Source organism: Babylonia areolata, chromosome 9 (assembly GCF_041734735.1).
Source record: "Babylonia areolata isolate BAREFJ2019XMU chromosome 9, ASM4173473v1, whole genome shotgun sequence".
NCBI lineage: Eukaryota > Metazoa > Mollusca > Gastropoda > Neogastropoda > Buccinidae > Babylonia > Babylonia areolata.
This window is the reverse complement of record NC_134884.1, coordinates 25,076,050-25,097,440: the sequence shown is the minus strand read 5'-3', so window position 1 is coordinate 25,097,440 and position 21,391 is coordinate 25,076,050. Positions and strand designations below refer to the sequence as shown.

The window sequence follows — 21,391 nt, the reverse complement described above, 5'->3', positions numbered from 1 at the left end:
AAAGAAGGAGGGTTAGGATCTGGCACTATCTGTGCTGTCCGCGGGAGCTCGCTGTCGGCTAAGTGTGTGGTTCTGTTTAGAACTTGGACAGCTGTGTGCAGCCCACGAATGCAGAAGAAGAAGAAGATACACGTCTTACTCAGTCCATGTAAAATTTAGATCAAGAAAAAAATATTTTAAATAATTATGGTTAAAGCTAGACCAGTTCACGTACATGTATATGTTTCAGTCCATGCAAACTTTAAAAAGTTAGAAATATACTGATTTCCTTTAGTAAGATTTAAATCAAGTTAAAGATATTGGTTTTCTACAGGATTTTATTAAGTAGGATTTAAATCAAGTTAGATATATTGATTTCTTTCAGAACTGAAAAAAAAAGTGTCTGCAGGGACAACCAGGATTCTGACAAGGGTATGGGATGTTTTAATGGCCTGATGTCAGAATGGAAAACAGTTCGTTTGTTGGGAGGTAGGAACATGCAGTTTTATACCAACTCATATACACAAACACGTAGATGTGTAAATTTGTGTTTGCATCCATACAAGGTTTTTAAATGCCTTTCTCAGGAAGATTTTCTGCTTTCAGTTTCACAAATTAGTGTTATGGGAAATGCTCTGTCACTCTTCCATCTGCCTTTCCCATGAAGTTGAATAGGCATGCACAATCACACAGACATACTTGCTCACGCATACACACACACACACACACACAGACACACACACATACATGCTTTTGTTTGTTTGCTCACACACTCTCATTCTTCGTGGATGCTGTTTTGTTAGCAGTTTGGCATGTATGGAATAACTATGGGTAGAATGAGAAAGTTAAAAAGATAAAATGAGAAAGTTTAAAAGAACAGAAGTAGCATACTAAGGAAGGATACTAGCTGCAGTTACTTTACAGTTTTCCACTTGGGTGGTGAAGTATACTGCATAGGACAGGAATCAGACTGCCCCCCCCCCCACACACACCCATGCTGGAGTTTGCAGCAGTGGGCCACGGTAAGTATGTTAAATCAAATGTAGGTGAAAAAAAAAAAGATGTCCTGTTTGCTAAGCTAATGCCATGTGGCGACGGGCGCAACAGCCGAGTGGTTAAAGCATTGGACTGTCAATCTGAGGGTCCCGGGTTCGAATCACGGTGACGGCGCCTGGTGGGTGGAGATTTTTACGATCTCCCAGGTCAACATATGTGCAGACCTGCTAGTGCCTGAACCCCCTTCGTGTGTATATGCAAGCAGAAGATCAAATACGCACGTTAAAGATCCTGTAATCCATGTCAGCGTTCGGTGGGTTATGGAAACAAGAACATACCCAGCATGCACACCCCCGAAAATGGAGTATGACTGCCTACATGGCGGGGTAAAAACGGTCATTCGCGTAAAAGCCCACTCGTGTGCATACGAGTGAACGCAGAAGAAGAAGAAGAAGCTAATGCCATGTGCATTATTGTGTGTCTTGACCCAGCTGCTGAAGAGCATGAGCATCTTTGCTCATGTGATCCAGTCCGGCCGTGGTGTCAGTGATGAAGACATCAAGGAGCAGGTAGACTACTGGCTGGATGAGACAGGCACTGCCATTTTAGGTCAGTATGGTGAAGGGTTTGCTGGCCTCTCTCTCTCTCTCTCTCTTTCAGCCTGTTTCCTTTTCTGTCGTCTTTTTCTCTGTTCATCTCTTGTATACAGACATGAGACAGCAACCCTGGTCACTTCACAGTTCTTTCTCTGTCTCTGTCTGTCTCTGTCTCTCTTTATCCTTTTCTTTTACTCTCTCTCTCTCTCTCTCTCTGTATTTGTCTCTGTCCCTGTCTTACTCTCTTTAAACAATTTTTTGACTGGCTCGCTCTCTCTCTCTCTCTCTCTCTCTCTCTCTCTCTCTCTCTCATGCAACTCAAGGTCAAATAAGACATGATTCCCAGCCTGTTGTGCAGAATGACTCCTTGTTTGTAAAGCGCTTTAGAACTTGGGTCTCTGACTAAAGATATGCTGTATGATAATAATTGCTCATACCAACCCATCAAAAAAGTGACGTGCTGTTTGCTGGCTGGGTGAGCAGTGGTGACGGACGACAATGTGACGGAGTTGCGACTGACCGGTGCCGACACGGTGGTGCACTTTGATCTGCCCAACTCCCAGACCAAGTTTGGCAACCGGCTGGCCCTGATGTTGGACTTCTTCCATGACAGCTGCTCACAGCCACTGTCCCAGGTGGGCTCCATTCTCTTCATCTTCTCCTTCTTTTTCTCCTATTCCTTCTTCTTCTTCTTCTCCTCCTCCTTCTCCTCCTCCTCCTGCTCCTTCCTTTCTCCTCTTCTTCTGCTTCCTCTTCTTTTTCTTCTTTTCCTCCTCTTCCTCCTCCTCCTCTTCCTCATCCTCCTTCTTCTTCTAATGAAAATGGCTTGCCTGTTCATTCTGCAATGTTGTCAGGCTGTTACTTTTTAATTTTTATTTTGTTTGTTTATTATTTCAATATTTTTTTTAGTCCGGTCAGAGGTTCTCTTCCGCTGCTGTTAATGGGTTACCATTACTACCTGTTGCATGTGAGGAGTAAACCCAACAAGATAGTACTATCTAAAGAGAGATGGGCTCTGCCCAAGACACGCCACAATTCCTTTGTATTGTATTACTTATTGTCACAACAGAACTCTGTATGAAATTTTGGCTGTTCTTCCCCAGGAGAGCGCGTCCCCAGAATGCAGTGCCACCCAGTTTTTTCACCTTTTTTTCTGTCTGCAATTGCATTTGTTTTATACAATCAAATGACATTGTTTCTACAGAATTTAGCCAGGGGTTTCTACAGAATTTAGCCAGGGACAACCATTTTTATTGCTTTGGGTTCTTGTATGTGTGCTAAGTGCATGCTTCTTGAGGGACCTTTATCCTCTGATAGACTAGCACCCAGACCACCACTCAAGGTATAGTGGAGGGGTGAGGAAAATCCCAGGCTGTATGTGGGGACTCGAACCCGTGGACACTTGCTTTGTATGGTTGGGTGGTTGAGCACTGGGCCACTGATCCATTCTGTCATCTGTGGTGCAGAGACGTGCGTTTGGGCATCATTTTCTTGTTTTGTCTGTCAGTCATACCATGCACATGAACTGCTTATATGCACAAACTATATATTAAATGTTCATACTCCATAAAGAATCTTAAATTGAATGTTAATTTTTAGGAAAACAGTTTCCTTTACTGCACTGAGACTAAGAGTAATTGTGTGTGATGTGTGTTGAACACAGAAGAAGCAAGGGGTGACAGTTTCCTTTACTGTACTGAGACTGTAAGAGTAACGGTTGTGTGGTGTGTGTTGAACACAGAAGAAGTGAGGGGTGACAGTTTCCTTTACTGTACTGAGACTGTAAGAGTAACGGTTGTGTGATGTGTGTTGAACACAGAAGAAGTGAGGGGTGACAGTTTCCTTTACTGTACTGAGACTGTAAGATTGGACTGTAAGATGGATTTGTCCGAACGCAGTGACGCCTTCTTGAGCTACTGAAACTGAAACTGTAAGAGTAACGGTCGTGTGATGTTTGTTGAACACAGAAGAAGCAAGAGGTAAGGAACACAAGAAGCGAGGGTTAACTCACTTGGCACTTTGAGATTTCTCCCTTGCTTTTCCCTACAGACAGCCCATTCATTAGAGTTAGGGGGAAAAAAATCACAAAAAATGCAAAACATAAGGTAACTGAATGAAACTCACTTTACTTGACCCATTGACCCCTCTCCTCTCGTCGTCTGAACGCCCACTTCCCTCCCTCTTCACTGCCCTCCGAATCTTGAGTCACTGTCATTACCTTTTTGCTGGTAGCTTTCTTCACTTCAGATACTTTATTCAAAGTCTTCCATCATCCTCGTCGATGTCGGAACCTTCAGTTTGAATATTTCAGTAAAAGCCGCTGTCGTGATATATTTTGCTCCAAAAGTTTCCACTTGTATCACCTGTGATGCCATTTTTGATATATATGCAGATTAGCTTGTCATGTGGGGTGCCCAAGTCAGTGGCTCGCCGGCGAGTGTGTTGTTACGGAATCTCACAATGAAACTTTCCATTCGACCTTTGACATGTTCACAGTGCCCGGTGCAGCTGTGGTTGTTATGCTACCCCATGAGGAAAACGTGGAAAAATTTTTCATTGTCAAAACCGCTATAGTGTTCCGTCATCCAGAACTGTGCCTTACATCAGGAACACTATAGCGTTCCGTCCGGAGTGAGTTAACAATTTCCTTTACTGCATGGAGACTGTAAGAGTGACAGTTGTGTGAAGTGTGTTGAACACAGAAGAATTGAGGGGTAAGGAACAGAAAAGAACTGAGATGTAACAGTTTCCTGTTCTGCACTGAGACTGTAAGCGAAACAGTTGTATGATGTGTGTGTTGAACACAGACGCGAGGGGTAAGTTTCCTTTACTGCACTTGAGATATAACAGTAACAGTTGTGTGATGTGTGCTGAACACAGAAGAAGCGAGGGGTGTCCCATGTGCTGGTGACCAACACCATGCTGGACAACATCGAGAGTCTGCACAGCTTTCTGCTGCGCAGTGGGGCCACCATCCCCACCCCCATGACACGCCTCCTCAACGGCATGCATCAGGTCTTGATCGTTGTTGTTGTAACCTCTCTGTCTTGTTCATTTGTGTTTGCTACTATGTTGTATTGTATTGGTTTTTTGGGGGTTTTTTTTTTGGCCGATGGGTGGGTGGTGTGTGTATGCGCGTGCACGTGTTCCATCATTATTATTATCATTGTGATAATGCTTTTCATTATTGTTGATATTATTGCTGTTATTGTTATGATTATTGCTGTCATTATTATTGCTATCATAAAACCATGATGATGATGATAATGGTTTTTTTTTATTATCATTATTCTTTCTTTTGTATTATTGATTGATTTATTTATTTGATTAAAAAATGATAACATTTTTAGTTATTGTCATTATTGTTGTTGTTCTTACTAGTAGTATTATTATTGTTGTTATTCTTGTTGCCACAGGGGCAGACTGGAAGACTAAGCAATGCCTTAAATCTTTATCTTCAAAAGTAACGTTTTAGAGACTTGTCTCTCTCCCTGTCTCTGTCTTGTCTTGTCTTTTCCATTATTGTCTGCTACCGCCTTCCAGTCTTCCTGTGTATATCTGATATACCTCTCCGTCCATGCATCTTGTCTGTCTGTATTTCCTAGGGCTTGTACGGTAGTGGAAGTTTGGAAAAGACTTTGTGAAATGAGTGAACCATTTCCAGTGCTGGAAAGGTCTTGTGGAAAAAAAAAATCCCGTCAAGGTCTGGAAGTCTTGGAAATTTTGACAAAACCCTTCACCAGTACTATTCAACATGGAGTTTTACTGTTTACCACATTGGAAAAACAAAAACAAGAACAAAAAAAACAAGCAGTGGAAAAAAGTTGTGATAATTGAACATTGATACCAGGATATCTGTCAATCTTTTTTGTCAGTGATTGCAGACAAACCTTTTTTTTATTTTTTTAATTATATTTTATTTCAGTTTGGCTCTGTATTTTCATCTGTCTACTACTGTCTGCCATTCTTGTACTGTCTGCCATTCTTGTCTGTACATCTTGTCTGTAATTGCCGCTATCTTTCTTTATTTGCATCTTCGTTTTAACTTCTTTTTTTTTTCCCAGAACGAACAGCTTCCTGCACATTGGAATCCTCCTTTTCAGTGAAAAGTTCCCAGTGTTACTTTCCTTTTCCTTGATGCATAAGTGGGTAAATGTGTGTGTAGGTATGTGCATAGTTTGCATGTGTGCACTGGGAACACATACATTTTTTATACTTTATCAACGAAAGGCTGTCTGCTTTGTAAAAAATGCAGATGAACTGACTCCAGCTGAAGCGAGGTGTCGTTATGACATTGACCATATCAGTTTTATCTCCAAATGATGTTCCAGTGCTGTATTCCATTCTGTTCCTCTACCACGTCCTTCTCTCATTCCTTTTTGGTAACTTTTCATTCTGTAGTATCCACTGTTTACATCTCAGCAACATGTCAACCTGAACTCCATAAATAAAGGTTGACATGATGCGGTCTGTTGTTGATGCAGGGAAGGAATGAAGACCCGAACCGAACCCTTTGCCAGCAGCTGAAACAGTTTGGTCGTTGCAAAAACGAGAACAAGTGCGAGTGTCGTCACATTGTTCTGCCCTGTGACGTTGTTCATGACGACAGTCCGGAGGCCTGGCTTCCAGCCAAGGGCACTGTTAAGGTCAGGCCTTTGTTCAGTGATTAGCTTCTGTAAATGTCCACTTGTTTTAATCATATTATCAGTGTATTTGTGTTAACAGACATTATGATAAAATTAATTACTGGTGACCTGACCAAATCAAGAACCAGAATATTGTTGACATTACTGAACGGATGGCATTAAAAGATTGCAGCTCAACATTGGGTCTGTTATTCTATCATATGAAAGAACAGTGACACTACAGCTTCCAGCATGAAGTCTTGACTGTGAGAATTTGATTATAGCTGTCAGGCTCTTGGGCATCTCTGTGTCCTTGATGGACAAAGTTTGGAATATGTAATACGAGTTGTAAAATAAAGTCATGACATCGAGTGTTCATAAACTTTTGTATGCACATAACATGTGGACACCATGCCCATACCCCATCCATTTACCCCACCTTCCCAGTCCCCTGACATCAGTCTTGACTGTGTGAGTTTGATTGTAGCAGTCCCCTGACATCAGTCTTGACTGTGTGAGTTTGATTGTAGCAGTCCCCTGACACCAGTCTTGACTGTGTGAGTTTCATTGTAGCTGTTAGGTTCTTGGGTATCTCTGCGTCTTCCATGGACAGTGTTTGGAATACGTAATATGAATTGTCAACAGTGCAATGATATCAAATATTGTAAACTTCTGATTGAATGCACATAACATGTAGACAACATGCATGTACCCCAATCCATTTACTCCACCTCCCAAGCCCCCTGACATGAGAGTTTTGGTCAGAGACTGGTGTGTGTGTCACCAAGGACGAAGACTGCACCTGTGCTGTCCGTGTGTGTGGGTCGACAGTTGCGGGTGCTGACAGTGGCGGACACCAGCCACTACTACGCCCTGCTGCTGGAGCACCAGGTGCCGGGTCAGCCCCGCCAGGACCTGCAGTTCCGCTACACCACCTTCACCATGGACATGGCCATGTACCTGGCCAATGAGAGAAACCAGGTCCCCTTCGTCATGGAGCAAGGTGAGAACAACCAGGTCCCCTTCCTCATGGACAGGCTTGAAACATAAATCTATAATCTCATCTCTGATGGAGCAAGGTGAGAACAGCCAGGTCCCCCTCCTCATGGAGCAAGGTGAGAACAGCCAGGTCCCCCTCCTCATGGAGCAAGGTGAGAACAGCCAGGTCCCCCTCCTCATGGAGCAAGGTGAGAACAACCAGGTCCTCCTCCTCATGGAGCAAGGTGAGAACAACCAGGTCTCCTTTCCTCATGGAGCAAGGTGAGAACAGCCAGGTCCCCCTTCCTCATGGAGCAAGGTGAGAACAGCCAGGTCCTCCTCCTCATGGAGCAAGGTGAGAACAGCCATGTCTCCTTTCCTCATGGAGCAAGGTGAGAACATCCAGGTCTCCTTCCTTGTGGAGCAAGGTGAGAATAACCAGGTCCCCCTTCCTCATGGAGCAAGGTGAGAACAACCAGGTCCCCCTCCTCATGGAGCAAGGTGAGAACAGCCAGGTCCCCCTCCTCATGGAGCAAGGAGAGAACAGCCAGGTCCCCCTCCTCATGGAGCAAGGTGAGAACAGCCAGGTCCCCCTTCCTCATGGAGCAAGGTGAGAACAACCAGGTCTCCTTTTTTCCTCATGGAACAAGGTGAGAACAACCAAGTCTCCTTTCCTTATGGAGCAAGGTGAGAACAGCCAGGTCCCTCCTCCTCATGGAGCAAGGTGAGAACAGCCAGGTCTCCTTTGTCATGGAGCAAGGTGAGAACAACCAGGTCCCCCTTCCTCATGGAGCAAGGTGAGAACAACCAGGTCTCCTTTGTCATGGAGCAAGGTGAGAACAACCAGGTCCCCCTTCCTCATGGAGCAAGGTGAGAACAACCAGGTCCCCTTTGTCATGGAGCAAGGTGAGAACAACCAGGTCTCCTTTGTCATGGAGCAAGGTGAGAACAACCAGGTCTCCTTTGTCATGGAGCAAGGTGAGAACAACCAGGTCTCCTTCCTCATGGAGCAAGGTGAGAACAACCAGGTCTCCTTTGTCATGGAGCAAGGTGAGAACAACCAGGTCTCCTTCCTTGTGGAGTAAGGTGAGAACAACCAGGTCTCCTTCCATGTGGAGCAAGGTGAGAACAACCAGGTCTCCTTCCATGTGGAGCAAGGTGAGAACAACCAGGTCTCCTTCCATGTGGAGCAAGCTGAGAACAACCAGGTCTCCTTCCTCATGGAGCAAGGTGAGAACAGCCAGGTCTCCTTTCCTCATGGAGCAAGGTGAGAACAACCAGGTCTCCTTCCTCATGGAGCAAGGTGAGAACAACCAGGTCTCCTTCCTTGTGGAGCAAGGTGAAGACAACCAGGTCCCCTTCCTCATGGAGCAAGATCACATGCTTCTTCTCATCACTTTGATAATAATGGTAATAATGATAATAACAATGATAGTTATTATTATTGTAATCATAGTAATAAGAATGTAAATTTGCATGATGCCCATCCTCTCAAAGAGCTCAGTGTGCTTTAGAGGAAAGCAAATAACATGAACCACTCATTACAACTTTCTCTTTCTCTTTCTGCCCCGCTCTACCCCTCAGTTGTGGGTTGTTGTTTGTTTTTTGATGGATTTGTTTATATAATAACAGCTAAACATCCAAAACAAGATGCTTGGTTGTACAGAGCACCCAGTTTATAGTACTGTTACCTGAATCCTATAGTGAAGATGCTTATGTGGTCATGACATGCTTCCTACACCTGAGTGTGTCCACATACACGCACGCACACGCACACAAACACACACACACAGGGATTTACACATGTGTACACGCATGCACGCATTACATGCATGTATACATGATTGATTGCAGAACTGCGTAAAAGGCGTTGATAAAATGCAGCGTTTGTGGTGTGTGCATATGTGTGCGTACTGATCATGTGCTGATGCTGATATGAACATTTTCATATTTTAAGTGGTACGCCCATGTCTACCTGTGTGGTGAGGTCATTCCTAAAGTGGTACGCCCATGTCTACCTGTGTGGTGAGGTCATTCCTAAAGTGGTACGCCCATGTCTACCTGTGTGGTGAGGTCATTCCTAAAGTGGTACGCCCATGTCTACCTGTGTGGTGAGTTCATTCCTAAAGTGGTACGCCCATGTCTACCTGTGTGGTGAGGTCATTCCTAAAGTGGTACGCCCATGTCTACCTGTGTGGTGAGGTCATTCCTAACCATGAATCCAATGTAGCAAGTAGAATTAATGCAACATGGTTCATCACCTGTGACTGCTGACTGGGACAGGTAGACTGGTGGTGAAGTCCAGGTGGCTGAGGGAGATGATGAAAAGAGCAGATCACATTGCTGCCCTGTACTATAGTCAGCTGAAGAGTGTTTCATTCTCCCTTGTTGGCTTGTTTGTTGAAGGTCTGAGGTCCCTGGCTGCTGTGAAAGATGGTGAAGGGGCTTTCCTCAGGTGTGTTCCTGTTTGTTTGTTGGGTTTGTGTTTATGTGTGTGTTTGTGAGTGAGTGAGTGCATTTGTGTATGTGTGTGTGGGTGGATTGATGACGGTGTGTCTGTGGGTGTGTGTTTTGATGGATTGATTGTGTGTGTGTGTGTGTGTGTGTGTCTACAGTTGATGTTTTGATTAGATTATACATGCATGAATGAAGAGTTTGTCATGGGAAATAAGTGTTGGAAATGAGCAAGCAGGTAACTTTCATTGATAACAAGCAGCTTGAGTTTGGTAAGAGTGAAGATGATATTGCGTAAATACAGAATATTTATTGAGGTGACCCCACTCCCCTGTTGTTAACAATTTTGGGAGTGGGGATGTTGACAGTTTTGTACCCCCCCCCCCTCCTCCTTCTCCCCCACCTACACACACCCTTCCCCAGCTTCTCCGCACCAAAAAAATGGATTGGGATGCTGGCTTCAGCAAATTATGAACACGTAAAATGTGATGGGGTTGCTGTGGCAGGACTGATCAGGCATCAGACTTGTGATCCAGTTGACGGGCGCAATAGCCGAGTGGTTAAAGCATTGGACTGTCAATCTGAGGGTCCCGGGTTCGAATCACGGTGACAGGCGCCTGGTGGGTAAAGGGTGGAGATTTTTACAATCTCCCAGGTCAACATATGTGCAGACCTGCTAGTGCCTGAACCCCCTTCGTGTGTATATGCAAGCAGAAGATCAAATACGCACGTTAAAGATCCTGTAATCCATGTCAGCGTTCAGTGGGTTATGGAAACAAGAACATACCCAGCATGCACACCCCCGAAAACGGAGTATGGCTGCCTGCATGGCGGGGTAAAAACGGTCATACATGTAAAAGCCCACTCGTGTGCATACGAGTGAATGCAGAAGAAGAAGAAGTGATCCAGTGATCAGATTTCATGGTCCTGTTCCAACATGGTGTTGTGTCTTTGTAAAAAAAGAACCCCCAAAAAAGCACTTTAATCTGTTTTTCCTCACTCCATGCAGGTGTGAATGGGTAGCTGACTTCAGTCAGGAAAAGTTTGAGTGTTGGAAGGAGAGAATTGGGTCCTGCACCCCTGGGCTGAGCCCTGGACTCAGTGAATATGAATTCACTGCCCCTTTGGGTCTGCAGGACCTTAGCTCTCTCCATACGAATGGCGAAAGAGACGACGTTAACAGCGTTTCACCCCAATTACCACCATCAAAATATTGCAAGCGGAAGGCTCTTATACTGAAGAGGTGAATGTTGACAAAGAATACCACAATTGTGACGACGGAAGCTAAAGGTTGGGTTATTCAGACACCCACTGGACACCCGAGGGGAAGAGAGGACTGGCCGTACTGAGTGAGTTAAACCGTTTATAGAAAATAAAGTGTTGTCCATCTGATGAAGAAGAAGAAGAAATAAGACAGTGTAAAGCTAAGTGATGCGTATTATTTCACCCATTCATAGCCTAGGTGGGGTTGTATGGTTTGTTACTATGAACCGTCATGCAATTGGACTGATGCTGGATGGGTCGTGTATGTTGTGCAGAGCACGTGTGCTGGCTAAACTGGAAGCCACGCTCAAATCGGGGTCATTTGTGGAGGTTTGTACCTTTCTGGACTGTCTTGTTGACAACGCGTGTGTGTGTGTGTATGTGTGTGTGTAGGGGTTTGGGTTTTGTATTTGTGTGTGTGGTTTGTGAGAGAGAGAATGAGTGAGAGAGAGGCGCAGAGAGAGGCAGAGAGAGGGATGCATGCATGCACACACACATGCACACACTTACGCACATGCACATGCACACCAACCCCACCAACAGACACACCCACACACAGACAGACACACACACACACACACACAGATGACTGGTAGATTGTAGACACAACTGTGTGTGTTAAGCATTTTAGATTTGTACTGTAACTTTTTGTATGGGAATTTGTTCTTTTTTCCTGTCTTTAATCAGGTTTATTCTGTGTGTGTGTGTGTGTGTTTGCACAAGCACAATAATAAGATGTCCAGAAATGCTTGAAATCAGTCAACGTTGAGTGTGATAGTTCAGAAGGGTTGGCTTGAACTGTAACAGCACCTAATGCCCAAGACAGACCAGGAAAGCATAGGTGAGGGGATAAATGCTGAACAGAGCTGTGTACCAAAAAGTACCAGTTTTTAAAACCAGTATCTTCAAACCAGTACTTGCAAGTGTGTGTGTCTCTGTCTGCCTGTATTTTTCAATAAACATAATAAACTGAGATCAGCAGATAACAGAAAGTGGTTTAAAATAATAATCCACATGACAATGTGAGTTTGATAAAAAGAAAAAAAGAAGATTTTTAGAGGTATGTTCAGCTGTTTTTTTAATTGTTAGGAGAAATAAGATTTAGATAATGAATTTGTGTGGAACCTGACAAGGCAAAAAGACATCTACTGTTGGTTTACAGATAAAACAGTCTTCGGCAACTTGAACTGGTTTTCTGAACCACCACACAGGTAAATAGTTTTACTGTGCACCTGTAGGGGTGAATGCTTTCTTCTGCAGGTTTTCTATGTGGATGAGGGACGGAAGGACATGGTGCGACCTGAACAACTCTTGAAACTGCCCCCAGAACTGCAGAGTGTGCCTCCTCTGGTGAGACAGATTGTGTGTGAGTGGATGTATGTGTATGTGGGGGTGGGGGGGGGTGTGTGTGTGGTGTATGTGTGTGCGGGTGTGAGTAATGTGTGTGGTGGTGATGTATGTGTAAGTGTATTATGTGGGGGGGAGGGGGTGTTGGCATATGTATGTGTGAACATGTGAGAGGAGACAGAGGACAGGGGAGCAAGCAGGTGGGGAGGAGTTATGTGCGTGTTGAATCTTGATAAAAGTGGGTGGGGAAAGAGATGTGATGTGTATAGAGATGTGTATATGTATGTGATGTGTATAGAGATGTGTATATGTTTTATATGGCTAGAATGCCTGTGTATTATACGTGTGTGCGTGTGTGTGTGTGTTTGCCGTGTGTGTAGTTATTGTTTCAGGACTGATTGTGTTGTGTGTTGTGCAGGCAGTGGAGGTTTACATCTGTCGTGTGAAGCCAGTGGACGGCGATACAGAATGGACACACAGCGTCAGTGCTCTTTTCATTTTCTAAATCATTTTGTTCTTAAAGCTGACGGCCCAAACAACATGCCTCCCCATCGTTAGGGACTTGTAGAACAGATCACTGTTGGTCTTGTTTGATATACTGCAAGGAGAAGGATGATTATTTTGGATTCTGTTTGTTTGGTTTTTTCTTTTGCCTTATTTATAATCTCTAGCGTGTTCTTGCGCCTAATGATTTTAAGATAAAGAAATATGAATTAGAGGGTGGAGGACGGAGGGACAAGTGGTGAGAGAAGAGGAGACGGTACAGGAGATGAAATGCTGAATAATGACAGAGGTAGAGTGTGTGTGGAGTATGTGATTTGGGATATTTTGGTGTGCCCAGCCCTGTCTGATTCCATTCAGGGTCATTGTCATCACACACATCACCACTGGAAATACCTGCAGTAAAAAAAAAGAAGGTACACACGTGTGACCTGACATAGGACTAGTTTGGAGTATTTGTTTTTTAATCTTGAAAAAAAAAAGGACATAGCTTTGCTTCAAAACAGTCATGTTTATAACTGTTGCAAGGTAAAATTGTGAAAACATTATATGCATAATACAACCGTAAAAGTTTATATATGTTCTATCTCACTGCATAAGCATCCGTGCACACACACACACACACACACACACACACACACACACACACTCTCTCTCTCTCTCTCTCTCTCTCTTATATGTATAGAGTGTGTGTATGTGTTTGTACATGTGTGTCTGTATGTTCTTGTGTGTTCCCCACCTACAGTCATGTGTATGTTTTGTCTCACAGTCCAGAGATTATGTGAAGAGGCTGCTGAAAGACAAAGACCTGATCGGGAACGTGATACTGAGGTTAGTGCCAGCTGCACTCTGTCCTCTTTTTTTTTTCCTGATTAAACTGTATAAATATTAAAACTATATTTTTAATGTTTGTTTAACTCTCTCCATACGAACGGCGAAAGAGACAACGTTAACAGCGTTTCACCCCAGTTACCGTCATCAAAATATTGCAAGCGGAAGGCTCTTATGCTGAAGAGGTGAATGTTGACAAAGAATACCACAATTGTGATAACGGAAGCTAAAGGTTGGGTCATTCAGACACCCACTGGACATCCGAGGGGTCTGTGTAGAGGAGAAGAGAGGACTGGCCGTACTGAGTGAGTTAACCCTGTGCCTACCACATTGACCGAGATAAACTGGGAGATTGACTGCCAAATATTTGGTATACTACTTTCACAATTGCATGTCCCAGAATGCATTTGTGACTGTATTGTCTTCTGGTAATTCTGTTTCCAGCTGCCACTTTGAACTTTGTTTTGTCACTGAAAAAACTGCGGTGGCAATTCTGCCTAACCAAACCCTTTGGTCATATTGATGATGATAATGTATGTGTACATGCGCATGCACGTGTGTGCTTAAGTGTGTAGGTGTGTGTGTGTGTGTGTGTGTGTGTGCGCATGCATTAATTTTCCTTATCATGTTGAAGCAGGACTGAAATTTTACCTGACTGAACAACTTACACACATAATTTTCTGTTTTTAATTTTTGTCTTCAACCTCATGCTCTTGTTGTATTGTTTTTATTTAAGACGCATACACACCAAACATTTAAAAAGTACCAGGTTTCATTTCTGATTTCAGCGGGGTTCTTAAGCTGTGGTTGACATTCTTCTCTCATATTGACTCCTCCTCTCCTCTCTTTTATTCTGTCTCCTCTCTGTCCATTCCGCTCCCTTCTCACCCTCCTGTTTCTCCAACTCTTTGTATTTCTCTTCCAACATTTTAATCTTCCCCATCAGAAGTCAGGAACCCATCCATTCACACCTGGGGGAAGTGAGGAAAATGAAAGTAAAGTGCCATACAGGGCCTAAATCCCTGATCACTGCATCAGCAGTCTAATGAATTAGTCCTGCACAAAGAATAGACCGTGGGTTACATCGTGGCGACAGGGGTGACCGTCTGACGCAGCCAAAACATCGAACGCAGAAGAAGAAGAAGAAGTATTTCTCTGTTTCTGTTTCCTTGTGTTTCTCGCTCTTCTTTCTCTCAGTCTTGCTCATTCTCTCACCCACACATGCGATTGCACACACACTCACAGACTCACTCACACACACACACATGCGCAGGCACACACGCACACGCACGCATGCACACACACACACATACATGCAGTATGCACCTGGCACAGACAGATACACATAACACACACACACACACATACACACACACACACACACACACACAAACACTACAAAACACACACAAACAAGACACAGTTGCACACATACACATAATACACACACACACACACACACACATACCCCCCACACTTCCTCGCCCGCCCCCCTACACACACACACACACACACACACACACCAAGCCAGCAATGTTGGACACATGCTTACATCTTTTTTTTCCTGGTGGCAAGATGAAACTAAAGGTGCCATGGCAGAATCACTTATTCATCAGACTGCTGATGCAGTGATCAGGGATTTAGGCCCTGTATGGCACTTTACTTTGATTTTCCTCACTTCCCCCAGGTGTGAATGGATGGTTCCTGACTTCTGATGGGGAAGATTAAAATGTTGGAAGAAGAGGATAGGACCCCTCCATCCTATGCCAAGCCCTAGACACAGTGAATATGAATTCACTGCCCAGATGGCAATGAAAGGCGATGTGATCTTCAACCTTTAATCTTAAATCTTGTTTTTAACATGCCCACCATGTTGGCTGTGCTGCCTGTTTCAGAATGAAGATAAATTTTAGTCAGAAAATGATTTTGAGTGTTTGACCATTTTTTATTTCTTATTTTGCCTCTGAACATACATGTGTGTGTGTGTGTGTGCGCACATGCATTCACACATGCTTCCATCTTTTTCTGCTGACGACGACATGAAATGCTGGCCTTGCTGCCTGGTGCAGGATGAACAACACCCTGTGGCTGGACCCACTGGCGGAGCAGACCAGGCTGGAGAACGTCAAGACCAGCATCATCTCCATGATTGTCCGCCCTGACCTCTTGCGACATGGGTTAGCCCATGACAACCCTGATGTGAGTGTCTGCACACAGTGGTTGGTTTAAATAAATCTTTTTTTCATAATACAGTGCAATGCATTACGATTCAATACTTTGCAGTGCAGTACAATGCAGTGCAATACAATACACTGTCAGTGGTGTCCGACTATGATCATCAGAACAGGAGAGGAAGCAGCTGCTGTCCGACTATCTGGGCTAGAATTATTGTGGAGAGTGTCTTGCCAAAGTTACATCCTGACTCTATCAGGCCAAGAGGGTTTTAGGACAGTCGATGTTGGTATGGTTTCTAAAAGTCAACTAACCCAAAGCTGCAGCACTAAGAACCAGTACAATCTTGCATCCTGGTTTGAAAGTAACAGTCCTGCACAAAGAATAAGCCGTAAATGACTTCCTGTTACAGTGGAGAAACCATTTATCATACAGCTCTCACTTTGCTGTTGGCCCAGCTGCAAGCTCGTGTCAGCCTATGATACAAGCAGAGTGCTTGGCCCTATACAGTATAATACAGTACAGTACAATACAATACAATACAATACAATGCAATGCAATGCAATACCATATAATACCATACCATACCATACCATACAATACAAACATTAACCTTTATACACATAAACAGCAGCACAACAACGTTTGTAAGAACTGGGGTAAGAATGAAATGTTTTGGGGGGCGAGGGGTGTTCTGGGACATTTTTTTGCTGGTTTTAGGAGGAGTTGGGGGAGTCTTGAGATAAAGTGAAGAAGATGGCATTGGATAGGACACGTCCCAATAATGCTACCAGATGCACCCCCAAGAGTCCCCCTTTACTGGACACCAGATGGAAAGAGGAGTGCTGGATATGAGAAAGAGGATTGCTGGACACCAGATGGAAAGAGGTGTGCTGGATATGAGAAAGAGGATTACTGGACACCAGATGGAAAGAGGAGTGCTGGATATGAGAAAGAGGATTGCTGGACACCAGATGGAAAGTAATCCTTCATACTCCAATAGGAGTGAAAGGATAATTAAAACTTAAAACTTGAAACTTTGTGTGCAGCATGTGAAGAATCTGTACAAAGCATGTCAAGGGAAAATCCCCATTGAGAAGAAGCTGTACAAGAAATACTTCAATCTGCAGAAGTATGTACCATGTTTTCTCTTGTCTTTCTCTCTCTTGTGTTTTCTCTCTGCCTCTTTGTGTGTGTGTGTGTGTGTGTGTGTGATGCCCTTTTTTTCTCCTTCAGTTCATAATCAGTTGAATTGCTTCTCTCTGTACTTGCCATGTTCTCTCACTGTTTGTTTTCTCAGTCTATCTCTTGCTCCCTGTTGTTGTCCCACATTCAGTCTTTCTTAGCTGTTGTTGTTTGTTTTTCTGTTTCTTTCATTTCATTGTTTATCCACCCTCTGCCATCTTCAGGTCTGTCTGTCTCCCTTCTTCTGTCACTGTCGCTTTAACCCTTGACTGTTGATTCAAGGTGAGGTGACATCTGTTTGAAGTGCATGCACTACTTTTTATGCACTTACCAGTGGTGTCGTTGATTTTTCCGGAAAAAGAACCCACGTAAATACAGTCTCAAGAGGTAGAAGTCCGGACAGAGAATAGTGACTGCCATCTTGACCTGTAAGCATCTTACTTCGTTGAGGTGACAGACCTTCACTGACGAGCAAACTCATCAGTAGCAGTCATGGGGTTAATCCTTTTAATGTGTACTTTGGGTGTTACAGCGTGTATCCTCTCTGCTCAGCTGGCACGGTACGCCCAGAACCAACACTTTTTGGTTTTATTCCAGATACTTGAAAGAGACCAACATGAAAATGTATGAGTAGCTTCCATTTAGGCTCTCTCTCACTGGAAAAATGTATGGTCTGTTGTCAGTGAATGTGTTTGAAACGTGACATTTTTCCTCTTGCATTTTGTGTGTGTGTGTTTTTTTGTTGTTGTTTTTAACTCTACTAATGCTGTTTGCCATGCCATTACAGCAAACCAAAATGGATGTGGATCATTAGTTCATGCTCGGTGAGGTGACATAGGAAACAGTATGTGATGAAAATAATGGTGATGAAGATATTATTGATGAAGAAGACTTATTACTGAGAGGAGGTGGAGGCAATGTTAATTGTGTATGTCTATGAATGTGGGAAAAATGGGGATCAGGTACTAATCAAATAATGTTTGTTAAAAAAGAGTTTGAAAAAAAAGTGTTTGTGTGTTACATACAAAACATGATTGTTGTCTTGAAGTTTTTCTGTTTTTGTGTACGTGTGCTTTTTTTGCTGATTTATTTATTTATTTATTTATAATTCACACCAGTCACAGTGAGCAGAGAGCATGACCAGGCTAAGAGTTAATGTTCCCTATTTCTTTGTGAAATACTATGAAACTCTTACACCCAGTTTTCTTAGTCTCTCTTGCAAAAAAAAAAAAAGACAAAAAAACTAAGGAACTCCTGTAATCTACTGTGTAACTTGTTCCTCAAGCCGGAAGGAGATTGTGACGGAAACACTGAGGAGCGACGAAGAGTACCACTCTGTGTACATCTCTGCTGTGGATGACCCTCACCATTTCTTCATCCAGAAAACCAGCAGCCACAAACAGTGAGTTGTTTTCTTTTTTCTTTTGTTGTTGTTGTTTTTTGTTTTTTGTTTTGCCCCATCATCTGCACCGTTGCAGTGGCATTACTCCCACACCGCTCATTCCGAGCACCCTATACACAGCCACACCTGGGTTCGTCTGTCTCAGTCCCAGCGCCGGCAGTCCACAGGGAAAACCATCAATGGGTTGGGTTTTTTTGTTTTTTTTGATTTTTTGGTCACAATAGATTTTTCTGTGTGAAATTCAGGCTGCTCTCCCCAGGGAGAGCGTGTCGCTACACTGAGAGCGCCACCCATTTTTTTGTGGTTTTTTTCCAGCTTGCAGTTTTAACTTTTATTTGCTTTTCCTATCGAAGTGGATTTTTCTACAGAATTTTGCCAGGGCCAACCCTTTTGTTGCCATGTGTTCTGTTACATGCACTAAGTGCATGCTGCACACAGGACCTCGATTTATCGTCTCATCCGAATGACTAGCGTCCAGACCACCACTCAAGGTCTAGTGGAGGGGGAGAAAATAGCGGCGGCTGAGCTGTGATTCGAACCAGCGCACTCAGATTCTCTCGCTTCTTAGGTGGACGCGTTACCTCTAGGCCATCACTCCATGTTAGGTTGCTTGGAGGCCACACACCAGAGGAGACCCTGCACTGCTGCTGAGTCACTTTGGTGGTGTTCAGTAATAACTGTTCTGATTTAACGTACCTTGGATACCACCTACTAAGCCCCCTACTAACAACAATAATGGCTTAGTCACGGAGCCAGACTGAGTGAGCGTCTCCCCCAGAGAAACAGTGAGTCGTCATTACTTATTTTTCAGTATCCCCCCTCTGGCATGTAGGAAAGCAAAGAAAAACTGTGGTTGAGTAGTTATTGGCTGGACTTTATTGTTATATGACGCATGGATACCATTTGTTCTTTTTTTTTTTTTTTATTGTTGTGTGACTGTTGTGGAGTGTTTGCTTTTGTGTCTTTTGCTGCGAAACTTGTGTGGCGTTTGCTGGTTTTGCTTTTGTTATGTGGGGGTTGTGTGTCATTCTTGCCTGTTGCTTTTGTTATTGTTTTTTTTTGTCTCTTCTGTGATCTAGCTTGCGCTTCATTTTTTGTTTCGTCAGCTCTGCATTGTTGAATCAGCATGTCAGACACAAGTTGAATAGAATTTTAAAGAGATAGTTAACTTCAGTGCACAGCCATGTGTTGTTTTGAAAGAAATCCCAGAATTTAGAGTGAGCTGATATATATATATATATGTATATATATATAGATATATAGATAGATATTGATATATATAATCACACCTAGTGCTTAGATGTGAGGAGAAAAATCCATTATTTTTATTACTTTACATTAAGCCCAATTTGATAAATGAATAGATGGATAGAGGGTAGATAGATAGATAAACCCCACTCTTACCATGGACACTGGCTGTTGCAGGCTGGAGAACATGCAGCAGGACCTACAGAAATACATGAGCAAGCTGTTTCCACAACAGACGACTCCAGATGGTCAGGTCAACTCCACCTCACCTCCCTCCTCGCCTGCTGCCCCTACCTCACCCCCACACAGCTCGTCCACAAAGCCACCTGAAGAAGGCTCGCCAGTGGACGTCACCAAGACAGGCTCCACCACTGGTTTGGAGATGGAAGGGACAGAAAAAACTGCAGGAACAGCAGGAGCAGCTGCTGCTACAAGTTGTAGAAGCTCTGTTGCATCATTGTTGCCAAAGGATATGAAGCTCCAGAGTGATGATCTTGAGCAGGGCTGTGTTTGCGTGGCCAAGTTTGCTGCAGATGGAAGGTATGGGGTATGCACAGGATATGCCTAGGAGATTTCTCTAGTAGGATCTGACAAGTGTGTTGTTGGGTGTTTTTTTTCTTCCAGCAGAGAACCTGCCAACTTCTACATTTTTTTTTGCAGGCATGCTGCACCAAACTTCAAAATGCTGTGCTGCTATGCTCACAATGAAGATGCTGCATTGAAGTAGCAAAATTCCAGCAGTGTTTTCAAATGCTAAATGGATAATAAAAATAATTGAGAGCGAACAGGAGTAAAAAGGGGGGCTGGGGGGTACTTGGCCTGAGGTGTAAGTGCATGTAATTGCCAGCCAGTAGGAGTTTTTTGTTAGCCCAAGCCATTTGGCCCTTTACCTAAAGTCTAAACCCAGAGGGGGCTAGTTGATCACTCTTTGTCCTCTAACCTTTGACCTGTCTGGTTCTTGGTGACCCTGCAAGGAGCGCAAGACTCCTGCCTACACAGCTCTCTGGGTCACTGAGGCACTCAAACCCCTCAACCACGTCAAAGTGGTGATGTTATGGAAAAGTATGTTGTTGCATGATTAACGCTTTGTACCCTGAGTACCGATTTATCTGAAACACTCAGTAGCTTCATGTATGGATATTTCCATACTCCAGAGGGCACATTAAGTTTTGCCATCTCAAACAGTTATATTCTCATGCTGCTTTTAGCTTGATGGCTATAGCCTCTACTTTGTCCTCAGTGTTTTCAAGGAGATTGAGCCTGTTTTTGATGATGTGCTCATTTTTTTGGTGTTTGACATCACTGTCTGATGTTATAGGGCTGGTTTGATGGGGGAGTACACAGTATTAAGAATATAATGCGTGAGTTTATTATGACAGTGAATGATTGGGGTCACCAGACGGGCAGTGTATGAAACAGTAGTGGATGTCACTAGGTGGTACCGTGCCCAGATAGTGGGCAAGGAGGCGGAGGGCTGGCGAGTGTTCTTCGTGGACCACGGGGAGAGGAATGTGGTTGGGGAGGCTGACCTCTGTCCCATCCCAGACCAGTTCTGCAAGCTGCCAGCCCAGGCCATAGAGTGTGGCTTGGCTCACATCCGTCCTGTGGGACCTGTGGGTAAGTTGGGAGTGTTCAGACTGCAGATTATGATTTGTATGACCCATTTTTTCCTCCTCCTCCTTCTTCTGCATATGTGGGGCTGCAACTTTCACATTCACTTGTACAAATGGGCTCTTACATGCATGTATGACTGTTTTTACCCCACCATGTAGACAGCCATACTCTGTTTTTGTGGGGTGTATGTGTTGGGTATG

The 21,391-nt window shown here is 43.8% G+C and overlaps 1 protein-coding gene across 1 annotated transcript in view; it reads left to right on the top strand.

Moving 5' to 3' along the window:
- LOC143286162 (uncharacterized) overlaps window positions 1-21,391 on the top strand; it is a 90,257-nt gene that overhangs the window by 24,723 nt on the left and 44,143 nt on the right. The window contains exons 17-31 of the mRNA XM_076593767.1: window positions 1,467-1,584; window positions 2,055-2,206; window positions 4,452-4,586; window positions 6,056-6,217; window positions 7,028-7,199; window positions 9,581-9,629; window positions 11,167-11,221; window positions 12,152-12,241; window positions 12,657-12,719; window positions 13,509-13,570; window positions 15,640-15,769; window positions 16,792-16,874; window positions 18,213-18,329; window positions 19,755-20,117; window positions 21,013-21,194. Coding sequence (XP_076449882.1) covers window positions 1,467-1,584; window positions 2,055-2,206; window positions 4,452-4,586; window positions 6,056-6,217; window positions 7,028-7,199; window positions 9,581-9,629; window positions 11,167-11,221; window positions 12,152-12,241; window positions 12,657-12,719; window positions 13,509-13,570; window positions 15,640-15,769; window positions 16,792-16,874; window positions 18,213-18,329; window positions 19,755-20,117; window positions 21,013-21,194 — 1,933 coding nt within the window. The remainder of the gene's footprint in view (window positions 1-1,466; window positions 1,585-2,054; window positions 2,207-4,451; window positions 4,587-6,055; window positions 6,218-7,027; window positions 7,200-9,580; window positions 9,630-11,166; window positions 11,222-12,151; window positions 12,242-12,656; window positions 12,720-13,508; window positions 13,571-15,639; window positions 15,770-16,791; window positions 16,875-18,212; window positions 18,330-19,754; window positions 20,118-21,012; window positions 21,195-21,391) is intronic.